This window comes from Megalops cyprinoides, chromosome 19 (assembly GCF_013368585.1).
Source record: "Megalops cyprinoides isolate fMegCyp1 chromosome 19, fMegCyp1.pri, whole genome shotgun sequence".
Taxonomy (NCBI): Eukaryota; Metazoa; Chordata; class Actinopteri; order Elopiformes; family Megalopidae; genus Megalops; species Megalops cyprinoides.
This window is the reverse complement of record NC_050601.1, coordinates 24,441,980-24,457,464: the sequence shown is the minus strand read 5'-3', so window position 1 is coordinate 24,457,464 and position 15,485 is coordinate 24,441,980. Positions and strand designations below refer to the sequence as shown.

Below are 15,485 nucleotides of genomic sequence, written 5' to 3'. Positions count from 1 at the left end.
GCAAGTTTCAGTTCCAGGATTTTTTTTTCCCATCTTGTATTTATTTTGAAATTTTGTAGTCCTTAATAATTTAAAAATTTTTCTAGTATTAAAAATACATTGACCAGCTTTTGTATTCACTAAAGTATTGCATATCTTTTGTCATTTAATAAGGAGAGCTTGAAAATAGGCATCAAAATTTATTTTATGATTCAAGTCAATGCACAAACAAATTGACACTGAAGACCATAAACAACAAAGGGCAAATTCAGTCCTGCTGCACCGGTTTATCGATCTCAATAACATTTGTTGACAAAGGATACTTTTCCATGACAACCACAACTCTGTGAGTTTGGCAGGTGCTGAAATGATTGAAAAATGTTGCGTGAGTAACAAGTGGAGTAGCGTCTGTTCCTAATAATGACAAGGTCATGCACCAAAACCAAGGCCAGGGCTGTGTTTTCGCACTGACAGAAACCGAATTGACCGAAAGTGGTTTCTGTGACTAAGTGCTTTCTGTCTTATTGAGTATCAGTTCAAGAAGACCAAATTACCGTAAAGACTAAGGGTTTATCATTCATCCCAACCAAAGTCTAATAATAATCTAATATGAGATTACTATTAGAGCACTATTAGTACACAATTACTAGTGTATGATTAGACTACCTACATCTAATCATGTCATCAACACCTGATTGGCAGTCATTAGTGTGGGCGTGCTTTAGCAGGCACATGCTCTATAGTTCTTGTCAGCTGTATATTTATCACAGTGTCTGACTCACTTATTGGGCAATCAACCAGCTCTCAGTCAGTGTTTATGTGGTACAGCACTCTGTACAGTCAAACCATCATGGGCGGTTTACAGTGCAACCTTCCGAGAGACGATCAACAAGAAAGCAAACAAACAAACAAAAAGTGCAACTAAATTGTGGGAAAAACTGAAAATCATTCCATGACCCCTTGGAAAATGTGACTGAGAGAAACTCCTTAGAGTTTCCACCACACAGCATTATAAGAAGGAGTAGCTTCTCTTTGTGTCTTCAGGGGCGTTAATGGGTGGTCCTGAGAAAGGCGATATTCTTTTTTGGTTGGCCCCTTCCTGTTTGTGCCCAAGTCCTGGACTTCATTTCCCATCTCCCCCTCTGTGAGCACAACCCATGACACCATATTTGGTGTTCCACTGTTCCCATTCTGAGGTAACATGTTAGTTTTTCGCTGCCCCCTAGTGATGAGGCACACCGTCACATCACAGCTCCTTTGTTGTGTCACAATATCACATCCTTCTGAGATGTGTTTTTCAATTGAAATGCATTGCCTGGGAGTGTAGCCAACTAGCCATCCAGACCTTAACACCAGGAATGTGTCATGGGTTCTCCACATATACAGTGATCATTACCCATGAGGCCTAGGTTCTCTAGCATTTTCTCCAAACCTTTCTTTCATCATTGCTTGGAGGCTGGCGCCCATCATACCTGGACTCCGCCCCCCTGCTCTCTCGGCTGCCAATGAAAACATCATGTGCACTGTAGCTCTGCAGACGGCCCCCAGGAGAAAACAGGACTGGAATGACAAGTCCCACAACCTCCCAGAATGCACTGTGCTCAGCTGAAAGTTGCTGGAGGGCTGTCTGGCTGTCGGCAAGGGTGCATGGCATGCCACACTGCCAGCCAGAGGTTCTCCTAGCCTGTTCCGTTATGAAAAGTAACTTGGCTGTTTCAGTGGTGCTCTCTGCTGCTCCTGGAGATCCACAGTCCTGTGGGTTTTGAATGATGTCATTCACTCAGCACCTTATTGGCACCTGGAAGAACAGGTGATTCAGGTTCCTGCCCAATCATTGAGTCTAATTTTATAATTAACCTGAACTCTAAGGAAAAGCTGAAAGCCATACATTTTGAGTGGCAACAAATACCTTAGGCATGTATTGCATTTCTACCTATGTATTTATTGAATGACTGTAGTGTTCTTAAGCTACATGACTTTCATTTAAAAATAGGATGATTATTCAGATTGTAAATCTGTAATTGGAAAGTACCATTTCAGGGTTTATTTAAGGTAACTGTTCAAAGTCACAGTTTTCAGTGCATTCTTTAAACCATTTGTGCATGCCATGCATCTCCTAATTTGCATTTTCAGAATTGTCTGAGTTTCACTTCGTGATTTTTGGATTTCACAGTATTTTTTATTGACTGCATTTGTATTTTTGGTTCTACCCCATTTGCGATGACTTCCTGATTTTTTTTCCCACCAGTTCTACAGGTTTCGGTTTCACCATTTCTTGGGTTTAGACTCATGTTTAGCTTTTGTTTTGTGTTGTTCTGACCGGGTCGTTTTGCGGTTCTGCCTTGTGTTTCCACCGCAGATCGAGCGGCGGATGGAGGCGGTGCGGCTGGTCTCTCACAATACGCACAAGCGGATGGTGTCATGCCTGCAGGGCCACATCGGCACGGACGGGGAGAAGAGACACGTAAGCCGCGGCGCGTCTCACCTCGCTGCCACCAGAGCATAACCTCACCCAATCTCATTCACCCATGAAGGGAACACAGGGCCATTCTCTGTAGACCAACAGTTTACCTCACAGTTATATATAATACTCACATGCAGCTGGAGCTCGGTATGTGCTTTAGGTTTGCTGGGAAAAAGTGAGGAAGTATATGACAATAAACCTCAGGGAAAGGTTTTAGCTGGATGTGCGCCAGTAGCCCTTGCAAGGCAGGTTTATTGAAATGCTGGGCCCGTTCATACGAAAATGTTTCCCTGGGTTACTTCCTCATCGAGCGGGTTCAGGCGACCATTTAAAACAGTTAGTGCTGCTGCTGTGAGCGGTGAGTACCCAGCCACATCCCACTGCAAAGAGGAGGTGAGAAACCTGCCTCGCAGGCCTGGCTCAGCAAGGCGACAGACTCGCGGGCTGTGGGCCCGGTGACGAGTCCTGGTTGAGCTGAACGGCCTGTCCCCGGCATTAAGCCTCTCAGGTTCTCATGTGCGGTGTGAGACGGGCTGACACTTCAGAAAGCGCAGACGTGGAGGGAAATCTGGATGTGCATCAGAATGATTGGGGTGCTTTACAGCAGGGCCTCCCCTCCACCTCAGCATTAGGTCTCGAGATGCTGGATACAAAAAGTGTCAGATGGCCATGACAATGTTCAACATGACAACGTTGACACAAAATAGGCAAAAATAATGCAACCATCATTCATTATATACATATATATATATATATATATATATATATATATATATATATATATATATATATAAACACTATATGGACAAAAGTATTTGGCCACACCTGTTTTTCAGGGTTTGGGCTAGGCTCCAGTGAAGGGCAATCTTAATGCTTCAGCATACCAAGACATTTTGTACAATGCTATGCTTCCAACTTTGTGGCAACAGTTTGGGGAAGGCCCTTTTCTATTCCAACATGGCTGTGCCCCAGTGCACAAAGCAAGGAGTATAAAGACATGGTTTGATGAGTTCGGTGTGGAAAAACTTGACTGGCCCGCACAGAGCCCTGACCTCAACCCCATCGAGCACCTTTGGGATGAACTGGAATGGAGATTGCGAGCCAGGCCTTCTCGTCCATCAGTGCCTGACCTCATAAATGGTCTACAGAATGAATGGGCACAAATTCCCACAGAAACACTCCGAAATCTTGTGGAAAGCCTTCCAAGAAGAGTGGAAGCTGTTATAGCTGCAAAAGGGGGACCAACTCCATATTAAAGTATATGTATTTGAATACAATGTCAGTACAATGTAATGGTTAGGTGTCCGAATACTTTTGTCCATATAGTGTGTGTGTGTGTATATATATATATATATATAAAGTAAATGGAATTATCAGAATATCTGGTTGTTGAGTTTTTTGGTTTGTTGAAGCAGGATAGGTAAAAGTGCACATCTCCAATCTCTTAATTTTTGACCTGCCTCCCTCATTGCTGCCCATGGCAGTCCTGTCATACCTCTGAAATCTTACCTCTGAATTCTTCCTCTCCCAGAAAAAACTCCCACTGACAGCACTGTCGCAGACCATGCAGGATGGCGGCTCTCAGCTAGGGGAGGAGTCTCTGATTGGGTGAGTTCACTGACTGTCACACCAGGTTGTGGAGGTCAATGGTCAGGGCTCAATGAGAGGATGGAGATGGCGGCATGCATCTGGGTTTCCCTGCCTATATCATACCTTTCCTCTGGTGTGGGACATGTGACCTTGGGAAAATAGCAGTAATTATGGTAACTACAGAAACACTGGATATAAACAAAGGCAGGTACATAAATATCCCAGGCATACAAAAGCACATGTGGCCAAATGTGGAAATGTGGAAAAATCACCTAATTTTGTCTTACTTTGGGTGGCATGTTAAGTCATTTGTGGTTTTTACCACTCTTTAGGAGCTGCTCATTAAGATAATCACTGAATGTAAACAGTCATGATAGGGACAACCGCCTGCCAACCTGCCACCTGTTTTGGTCACAGTAACAAGAAAGCCATCACAAAAAATAGTGATTAATTCAGTCCTCACTCTGAAGTGCTGCAAGCTGACATCACAGGATGTTCTGAAGGAATATTTGTAATTAATTTAAAGTGCTAATAAATAAATACAGCGTAGCATTTCTAAGACACAGTCTTCTATACACTACATCATTTAAGTGTTGTTTGTGTGTCAGTCTGGTTTGTGTGTGTTGACAGTATGATGCTGTAACTTTATGCTGTATGTTTACTATAAGATGCTGATGGTTAATGAAATGTACGTGTGTGTGTGATTACAGTAACACGATAGGTTAATGCTTTAATATTGTGTGCACAGTATGTCTGTTACAGTAAGATGCTGGTGGTTAATGTTATGTTTGTGTGTTTGCAGTAATATGATGCAGGTTAACCATATTGGTTTTTATGGTCATTAATGTTTTAATATAGTGCAGGTGAGTTTAAGCCAAGATGTAAATACACAGGATGTATTTACAGTAACATGCAGGAGTTAATGCTGACTGTGACGGAGTGCCGTCACTACGGTTGAGTATGCGCTCTGACTGCCATACCAATGAGCCTGGCTCTTTGGCGTTGCGGTCAAAGTCGCATGTTTGGTACCCCGTAGACCCGGGTTCAAGGCCGGGTTGGGTGACTGCTCTCGCCCTTCGCTACACTGACACACAGATTGTAAGATGCTGGAGTTATTGCTGACATGCAGGGTGTATTTACAATAAGATGCAGGAGTTAATGCTGTGTGTGGAGAAGCTGGCTGACACTTCTGTCAAAAATGAGCTGAAAGAGTGAATGTGCAAAAAAATATATTTTATTTTAAATACCAACAAATGAAATCAGCCCGAACTCACAGATGAAAAAATGAACCTCCTTCTCTCCAGCCACACACCAGTATTTAATATGCCCCTAATTAGGAAAGTGGGCCTGTTAACCAGTGGTCGTCTACAAGTAAATTACACGTACTGCCAATTACAATTAACAATTAAACATTTACCCTGTTCAAATGAAATTGATCGATGAGCTCAGTTATTTACGCTGTTGAAAATTGAAATACAACAATCCTTGGACATTTAACAAATTAACCACTGAACAAATAAATGGTTTTGGGGGAAAGGTGAAGGTTCTCCTTCACATTGTGTGTGTGTGTGTGTGTGTTTCCAGTAAGATGCTGGGTGTTAATACTGTGTGTGTGTGTGTGTGTGTGTTTGGGTGTGTGTGTGTGTTTCCAGTAAGATGCTGGGTGTTAATACTGTGTGTGTGTTCCCAGTAAGATGATGGAGGTTTGTGGAGAGGCAGAGAACCGGCTGGCCAGTGAGCTGATGCAGCACGAGGTCCAGATTGAGAGGGACATCCTGGACCCTCTGAACCAGCTGGCAGAGGTGAGCAAGAACCGGGGTGTCAGTCCGGAGAGAGACGGCACGGTGTTTCTGCGCTGTGTGTTACCTGCGCCCACAGCACTGTCGCCCAGATTTCCTGCAGATTTCCAGAACGGAACTAAATTTACAATGGCGCTTAGTATGGGCGCAAGTCAGGCCGGTTCTCTCGGTTCCTCACGTTGATTCAGAGATTCAGAGTCAGATACATTGTACAACGACAGCTAATCTCAAAGGTAGATCGACTGCAAAAAATGTAATCAAATGTCAGTCCAGCACCACATCTGTGGGAATCACTCTATCAAAGCCCTCCGAGATGCAGCGCGCTCTTCTGTCTCGAATATGCTTCTTGCCTTCAAAAAAGATACACAAAAATAGAAACTGAAATGTAAAATCACAGATTTAAGGAACATATATAGACACATACACACAGAAATATAGCAAAATTTTATGTGCATTAGAATGTTTGTATGTTATTACCACTATTGCCATGTTAATCTATCCATACATTGTTTACTATAATGCAAAAATATACATTGTAAAAATTTTCTACAATACTTATAAACGTATTGCATATAAGTGGCAATAATTTTTTTTGTCTCAATGTTTTAACAAAAATCATTTAACATTTGAACTTCATATTTATCATAAATCCCAATACTGTTTGACTTTTTATTGTTTGTATCCTGTTTTATCATGTACAGACATGAATCACTTACTTATCAGGGTGTATATACCAAGCATCAGAACAAGCTTATCAGTCTATCTTTACATGCGCTGCGTCTTTTCAAAAGCATAGAGAGCACAGAATTCAGAACTGGGATGCATGATGAAGGTCCAAGAAAGCTCAATTCCTGTGGGGTGGTGTGTGATCAAGTCATGTGATCTTAGCCATGTCCTCTGACCCTATTGGATCCTCCTCCCAGGTGGACATCCCCAACATTTTAAAACAGAGGAAACAGCTTGCCAAACTGGTGCTGGACTATGACTCTGCAAAGACCAGGTGAGCCCAGTGTCTGTTAATGCACCCTCATGCAGAACTAACCTCTGTATATGGTAATACATGAGGAAAATATGTACATATATTTGTAAATTAATTAAAATATTTAGCTTATATTACATTAGAGAAAATCTGGAAATTTCCCTGTCACATATTGTCAGTGCTCCTGCCCCCTAGCTGTGCTGTTTTAGTTTTTCCCTGTCCATGTGCTTTTGTTTTCCTTGTGTTCTGGCCCTGCCCTGCTCCCCGCCCGGTCTCCACCTGCCTACACACCTGCTTCAGATCCCCTCGTCAGCGCTGCCCTATATCTTCCCTGCGTGTCCCTGTTGCTAGTTCGTAGCAGTGTGAATATCACCTGTTTCGTCCCCGCCGGTTCTCTTCTGTGTGCCGTTTTCCGTGTTTGACCTGCCCGTTATTGACCTGATTCCTGCCTGCCACTCTGCCCTGTTCGCCCGATACTTCTGCCTGCCCGGAGTTTGACCATGCCTGTTTCGGTTACCTGTACCTGGATTTGCCTTCAGACTGCCTTTCTGGTTTAGACCCTGCTTGTTCATCGATTCCGTTCTTGCCTGCGTTATAAATAAATTCGCCAGAAACATGACACTCCTGTGGTCTGCGTCTGAGTCCTTGCTCGAGCCCTGACACATATACATTGTTGAATTTATCATTGAATATATTTGACCATACATGGATATTGAGAAGATAATTAGATGATTACATTTAATTTACTTTAATTATATGTGCATTTAATTTAATATATTGAGAATATGTTTCATATCTCAGATTTACAGACACACACAATAACTTTGACATGCTTCTAAAATGTACCAGTTTAATGGAGTTTAATGTTTCAATGTGTATTACACTTTGAGTGCGTATGTCACAGTGCCCCTGGAGCCTGCTCTGGGTCTCCCTCATGCCTGTGTGACTTGTTCCAGGTATTTCCAGGCAACCAAGTCAGTTGTCTCTGCAACAAACAACCAGGCACTGACAGCCAAGGTGGACTCCCTCAAGGAGGAGATGGACGAAGCCCTGAACAAAGTGGAGATATGCAAGGTTTGGTCACATTTTTAACTGGGTGAAAGCACTAAGGGGAAGAGGGGATGATGGGAAGGGCCCGCACTGTTGACTTAAGGAATGCATCAGCTTTAAGAGTTCCTCAGGTATCTGGAATTGTTCTTTGGGGAAATAAAACCCAGGGTAAGGGTTTAGTCTCATACATCATTCGGTTATAAATTGGCCTGGAAAGGTGGGTTGACTTTTCCTGTGACTTGTGCTTCCTGCAAACCACCTTCCTTTCAGATCCAATTTTCAGGAGTCAATGGACTTAATTACAGGAGTAAATGCCAGTTATTGTAGATCCAACTCCCTACATGCAGTGGGTCTAACCACAGTACTCTTGAGAAGCTGTCAGTTGCCTTGACACCTGGCAGCAGTGCAAGCAGTCAAAACCAGCAACCTAATGCACGATAATGAGTCTGGACCTGGAGCTGCATTGCATTATGGGATCCTCTGGGCAGTGAGTGCCTGCTCTTTCCAGGAAGGAACAAGTGAAGAGATGCATAACCTTTCAAAGGGGGCTTTTGATTCACTTTGCTGGCATCTCAAGAGAGCCAGTCGCATAGGGCATAATGAATTAACCTTGGCAGGGGACTGCTGTGCTATTGGTTACTCCTACCCCTTTCCCACTGTAGAACTAGAACCGGGCAGGCTCACCATACCTTTTTCCCCCCTGTAGAGGTAGAACCAGGCTGGCTCAGTATATCCCTTTCCCATTGAAGAGCTATAGTATATAATCCAGCCTGGTTCCAGCTCTACTGTGGGAAAGGGGTACAATGAAACAGCCTGGTTCCACATCTACAGTGGTGTAATGGGAGTGTACTACAACAGCCTGGTTCCAGATCTACAGTGGTATAATGGGAATGTAATACAACAGCCTGGTTCCAGATCTACAGTGGTGTAATGGGAGTGTAATACAACAGCCTGGTTCCACATCTACAGTGGTATAATGGGAGTGTAATACAACAGCCTGGTTCCAGATCTACAGCAGGAAAGAGGTATTAAGGGTTCTTTCCCAAACCCTTTTAAGTTTGCATTGGAGAGCCGTTGAAAGTGTTTTTGCACATCCGCACATCTCACATCAAAAGCATGTTGTACAGTGGTGAATCATGGAGCGCTTGGCTGAGGTGGTGCAGAGTCCAGGCTAAGCTGGCTTGTGTGATTTGACACCAGGCAGGGTGAGCTCCTGCCACATGAGCAGAACTCGCCAAGGGCTACGACAGTGTTGGCGCCGAGCATACTGGAGAGAGAGCGGGTTGTTTTTGCGAACAAAAAATGAAGGAAACGGGCAGAACAGGTTCAAGCTGGTGAGGAAGTGGCTTGGAGTGAAAGAGGAACAGGGTGCCTTTCGAAGGGTTAAAGGCTGCAGGTTTTCACAGACATATTTGGTGGGACTGGTAAACAAAAAGTGTGAAGAACTGCCAGCCCAGTGCAGGACACAAGTGAAGAAGTTACTTACGATACTCTTCAAAAATGCAGCACTCCTAAGGAATTCAAGTCACCTGCTGTATCACATGGTCTAATACCAAAAATGATATGGTATCCTTTAAAATGAATACATTCTTAGTTAATAAATACAAATTAGAGAAATGTGGGCATTGACCTACTGTAAATACTTCACTGTGTTTATGAGAATGTCATAAATTTTATAAGTCCATCACTTACAGTGGTCAAAATCAAATCACCACCAATGCAAACACGTGTAAAGTGCTGTGCTTTCGGAAAACACTTTTTTATGAGGAGTGCACTTCAGAGTGGTATTTGTATTTGCATATTCTTTCAAGACATGGTGTTGGGTCTCATTGTGGCATAGTGGCTAGTGTGCCAGATGTGTAAGCATTGTCGTTTCAAATCCTGAGATTTGCTACGCAAATACTTAATGAATGAATCTGATAACAGAGCACTATGTGTGCCTTGTCTGTAGGTCAAAATTAGCTATCCCTGGGTCTGTGTGTAAGAGTGGGATCTTTGGGAGTTTGTGTGGAGTTAGAGGGTCTGAGTGTGCTATCTGTGCCAGAGTTTTATTAGCTGGTTTGCGAAACATTACTTGAGTGCTGAAGTGATCAGGTTGAAGTGGCTTGCAGCATTAGCTGGTTTGGTGTATACTCCAAAGCCACTGCCAGTCAAGGCTGTTTTGATTGATGGTCCCCCTCTACATATTAAGCAGTGTCCATTTCATTAGTGTCAGCCGCTGGCCGAATCCTGTAAACCTGTGAATTAGTAACAGAGAGGTTACGCTCTTACTCGGAATTCCCCGTGATCTGGGGTACTTTCACATGTTCTGGGAATTCTCACTGCCGTCGTTTTGAATAAATTTCATATACACAGAGGGAAATCACACTGTCAAAACAAACAAACATATCAAGCTTGAATGGAGGATTAATTTATTCACTTAACACCTAAGTAGCCTACTTGTTACTTAATATACATTTTTTTGTACAGATCTTTATTCATTGAGTGCAAAGTGTTTTACAGAAAAGGAGAGGGTTTGGTAAGATATCGATATACACTATGTACACTGCTGAACGTGATTTAATTTGATTTCATTATCACCAGGAGTCGGTTTGGTAATTACTAGCATTTTTGCACAAGCAGTACCCTCTGCTCCCTGCCTCACCAGGGTGGGTTTGGACTGAGCCAGGTCAGGTTCATTTCAGTTTGGGTATTAAAGTGAGGGGGTTGGGTCAGGCTAGCATTTCAGTTTTAGGCCCATGCAGACATTTAGCGCGCGCGCGCGTGTGTGTGTGTGTGTTTTGGGTAATACCACTCCTAACTCTGCCCTGTGTCAATGTCTCCCTCTTCCTCTCTGTCAGGACCAGCTGGCTGCCGACATGTACAATTTCTGCTCTAAAGAGGGGGAGTACGCTCGCTATTTTGTAATAGTGAGTAAAACCTATTCTGTCCATGCAATCAGAATAATTCTGAAATTTTTTCCAGATAAATATTTAGCAATCCCAGTGGCACTTGTACACAAAGCGTTCATTTTTCATCTTGTTTTTGGGAGCTGTGGCAAGGGTGGGGTTGGGGATAAGAGGGGTATTTGAGGCCTAAATGCAGTGTAACCTCCGCATGATTTGTGTTAGAAGTTAGAAGTGCAAGTGCTCCATGTTTTGTTTTTCCATTTTTCTCATGTCATAATGTATTTGGCAGTGACTCTCAATGAATTAAAAATTCATTGAGAATAGCTTTTAGGGAGTTAAAACCTCTCTAGTCAGAGAGGCCTTCATCTTTGTGGCCTTCATGGCTCATTGTGCAATTAGCCGTTTGTAAACCCCAGACAAGGTTGTCGTCTGTCTCATTTCCGCCAATTGGCGCTGCCCTGGCTGATTGAGACTGTTCTCTCTTCCAAATGGTGACTGTACTCCCAGTTACTGGAAGCCCAGGCCGATTACCACAAGCGATCTCTCGCCGCTTTAGAGGACCTCCTGCCAAACATAAAAGCACAGCAAGGTAAGACTTTTCAGCTCACCTCTCTAGCCGACTTGAAATCCACCATTTTTCCCCTCATTTCAAAGGCAAAGTGATTACTAACAGTAGCAAACTGCTTCTGCCTTTGCAGACTTTGTTTCTGGAAAATGATCCTTTTTTCTGAATTTGAATTTCAGATCCAAACAAAGTGTTACTAAAGAGGTCAGTCAGTTCTTTGGCTATGGGTTACTTCATGAAAAAGGAGCCCAAAATTTAAGAAGTCTTCATTAATCTTAGAAAATATGGCATATCAACTGTTGTACCAACTGTTGCCACTGTTGTACATATCATTTAGCACATAAATTTGCTACAGTCCTGCATACGTGAAAGTGGATGTGTTGCATTGTATGCCATATGTTTTGATGTGTAGTTAAATACTTTGTTTTTATGTGTTGGAATCATAATCATTATTTTATCATATTGTCAGGCATTAATCTTTCTGTAGAGTTCTGAAGAAAAACAATGTTTCCCAGCCTTTTCAACATACATATTTTGTGCATGAATTTCTAATTGCAACTGAATGACAATTCTGAACATTAAATGACTATGACATTTGAAGGTCTGTGCTCACCTTCCAGTTTAGTGAATTCATATGTGCTGGGATGCATTAGCAAGCAGTAGGCTGTGCTTTGTGTCTTGTGTTTGTGACAGAACACTTGAATGAATACGAGTGATTCTTTTGGCTGGTTTTTTGCCTTAACCTGCTGAACAGGAAGCTGTTCAAGGTCTGCAGAGCTGTGGAAAATCTAGTACAACAAGCTTGTAGGGAACAACCCCCCCCCCCCCCCATCTTCCCTGTTTGCCGTGTTGTACTTCTAATGGTGGGCGTGCGTTTGCGCAGACTCCTGGACAGAGAAGCCGGCCTTTGGGACTGCCCTGGATGAGCACCTGAAGCGCAGCAATCGCGAGATTGCCCTGCCCATCGAGGCCTGCGTCATGATGCTGCTGGAGACGGGCATGAAAGAGGAGGTACGCCCCCGAACATAGGGTTTAAAGGGGGCTTCACTTAAGCATGTGTCTGTCTTTAGAGCTTGAAATGAATTAAGATTCTTAGAGTCAGAGGTCACTGATTATCTGAAATTGAGCCTCAGCTAAAGTGATGTGATTGGTCAGAAGGCACTTTGCAAGTTAACGACTTCTTGGCACGTCCAATTAGGCACTTTCTTTGGTTTAATTACGGAACCACCTGCAGTTAGTTAATTTTACTGTCTTAGTTATCATTTAAACAAGAATTTTAATATCCCACTCCGCTGTACATGTGAATCAGAATGATTAGGCATTTATTAGGCCTTATGTTATTTGAAGAACATTTGTCTTGTTTGAAAAAAAAAATGAAACGGTCTGAGTCCAGTCACTGGTTCTTCTTGGGTGTGTTTTAGAGGAAATGGTTTTATCGTGGGGGGGTCCTGTTTCCTGAGCGTCGATACGTCCAGCTCGCTGTTAACACGAGGTGTGAGGGTATGAGGAGGAAAGCGAATCTGCGGCCAGCCGAAAGCCAAACTGTGGCCCGCCGCACCATCAGCAGTGTTGTGCCACTTCCCTTTTCACAGCCAAACCCAGGACAAGCCATTAATCAGTTGCCGGCCAGCTGTTGTGGTTTCTCAAAATACTGCAGAAACTAGACATGCGTTTCCCCTCTGAGACGTTTCTGTATTACTGCGCTGGGTCTCTGTTGTGGGTGGTCACAGTTGTAGTCTTTTGGAGTTACTGCGGCAGTGGTGGATGTGTTTTCACAGAATGAGCTCAAAGGGCACCTGGGGCCTTTGTGGAAGTAACCATCGTCCAGCATGTGTCTAATTGATTCGATTGGATTAATCCTCTCTCTCTAAAAGAACTCAATGAGTATTTGAAGATGACTCAGAGGGCGTGTTTGACTGAATGCACCAAGCACATTAAGTGAGTGGTCCTTATAAGGCAGGTGCATAAATGTTTGGGGAAAATATTCAATCAAATTATTTTCTTTGATTTTATGCAATAGCCATGGTTGCCCATTATGGTAGTGATAGTCGAGGGGCGATCCATGAACACCTAATTGGTGGAGCTACCATTTGCTGTCTGTAACTGACTTGTATGAACCAGTCAAAATGTTGCTTTCCACAGCAAAGCACAGTGATTGGTTCAAATCTTTATGATTGTGCTACTCGTTCTTGGGCTCCTGAAGCCTTGCTCTCCCCTCACCGCTTTAAAACAATGTGAGGTTGCGCTTTGGCAGTCAGGGTTGAATGTGTGGTCAGTGTTGGAGGGGCGTGGCTCTGATTCTTCTTCCTGTGTGACAGGGTCTGTTCCGAATCGCCGCGGGAGCCTCAAAGCTGAAGAAGCTGAAGGCGGCACTGGATTGCTCCACCTCCCAGCTGGAGGAGTTCTATTCTGACCCCCACGCTGTAGCTGGTACGGCCTGCTTCCTGGCAACCCAACAACAAATATTTCCTAAAGCAACAAGATATTAGACTGTACAACAGCGTCCTGAATCTTTTTTCCTCTGGTGCTATGCAACTTTATCTTCGTGAAGTCAATCACACCCCCACCCATATGCCACTATATTCATCATCAGTTTGGCTGGCATGCATTGTAATACAGGGTTTATGTTCTCTCCCTCCCTAATTTTGGTCATGAGAAAACCATTGCTTTAATCATTAGTCTTATTTCTGCTCGATGTGTAGTATTTGCCATCCAGTGTTTCAATAGTCTTTTCATCATTTATGGATGTAAGAGGACTGGTCTTTGTTGACAGGAATTGTCACACAATGGTGCCTATTGTTGGGGGGATAAAGCCATTCTAGAATGTGCTTTTTGTAAGTCAGGTCAGGAAGGAGCACGCTTTGTCACAGCGGAGCTTTGAAGACTGACCGCATGAAAGCAGCAATGTCCATCTATTTTTTGGGTTCTGGTGTTTCTTCAAAATGCCTGTCAAGTATTTTTGAGCATACCTAATTGAGGCATTGCACAAGCATGATTAAAATCGAAAATTTTAGACAGCTTTGTTGAGTGCAGCAGAAACAAGCAGGTGAGCAGTATGCAGTATTTGTCAGACCGCATGACTCTTTAGCAGAGGATGATGGGATTGTAGTCCAACATGTAACCCTGAAAAGGGCCTGTAAAAACTTTCAGAAGGTTGCAGATGTGGTGAGGGTCTAGGGGCTGAAAATTTATTGAAAGGCTTATTGAATGAGACTTGCAGGGACTGCAGTGTATCGTTTATTCCTTTTAGTCAGAAGTTCTACCCAGCTGCTTCAAAGAATAAACTGAGGGAATAAACTGCAAAGGTTTTCCTTTCCTCCAGTAGACAGCCAGTTCAGATAAGCTGTATGTTGTTCTGTATAGGCATATGTGAAATACACATATCTCTCCAGGAATCTCCCCTGATAAATGTGTCACGTAGACCTCTTTATATACTCTTTGTTCTGGACAGGAGCCCTAAAGTCCTACCTGAGAGAGCTACCGGAGCCGCTCCTGACCTTCCAGCTGTACGATGAGTGGATACAGGCATCCAGGTAAGAAACACCTTGCCTTCTCGCCAACTTTCCAGCTTTGCAAAGACGTGCCTGTGGAACCGCATCAGCAAATCAGGGCGGCGTGTTCGTGCTCCTTGCGGTGCAACTTGTATCATGATACGATGTTATATGAGTCATGACACGAGGCCCGCCGCCATGCAAAAGCAAGCGCACAGACCCACATGCATTTGTCTCTGTAACTGCAGTTCTGAGCCGTGATGACAGGTCGGCTCGGCACTCTGTGTCTATGCCAAAGAAGGACAACACAGATGATGGTTGTGTTGATGGAGTTTGATATTACGACATGAATACGAGTGTTACATTTCAAGTTTTAAATTAAAAAAAAAATACAGTTGATACCCTGATATTATGAGTAATGACCACAACAGTGCTGTGTGGGTATTTTGCCTCTGCTCCAACGCAAATGCAAATGCAATCAGGAAATATTTTGTTTATTATTTGTAGCACAGTCATTGAAGTGGTGACTTAACACAGAGTGTCGTCCAAGGCCTTAACATTCCGAGGTGTTCAGAAAGCACACCCTTACCTTCAAGCCGCCAGTCTAGCTAAAGCTGACGGTTCCCCTGACAGTTCCTCAGGCTGCGCTGCTTCTTGGTATTCGGAAAAGCCCAGCGCCA

At 43.4% G+C, this 15,485-nt stretch overlaps 1 protein-coding gene across 2 annotated transcripts in view; it reads left to right on the top strand.

Moving 5' to 3' along the window:
• arhgap17b (Rho GTPase activating protein 17b) overlaps positions 1–15,485 on the top strand; it is a 37,604-nt gene that overhangs the window by 13,030 nt on the left and 9,089 nt on the right. For both annotated transcript variants that reach the window (XM_036552657.1, XM_036552658.1), the window contains exons 3-12: positions 2,339–2,443; positions 3,975–4,051; positions 5,724–5,835; positions 6,756–6,832; positions 7,768–7,885; positions 10,702–10,770; positions 11,257–11,338; positions 12,198–12,325; positions 13,633–13,744; positions 14,766–14,847. In XM_036552657.1, the coding sequence (XP_036408550.1) occupies positions 2,339–2,443; positions 3,975–4,051; positions 5,724–5,835; positions 6,756–6,832; positions 7,768–7,885; positions 10,702–10,770; positions 11,257–11,338; positions 12,198–12,325; positions 13,633–13,744; positions 14,766–14,847 (962 nt within the window). The remainder of the gene's footprint in view (positions 1–2,338; positions 2,444–3,974; positions 4,052–5,723; positions 5,836–6,755; positions 6,833–7,767; positions 7,886–10,701; positions 10,771–11,256; positions 11,339–12,197; positions 12,326–13,632; positions 13,745–14,765; positions 14,848–15,485) is intronic.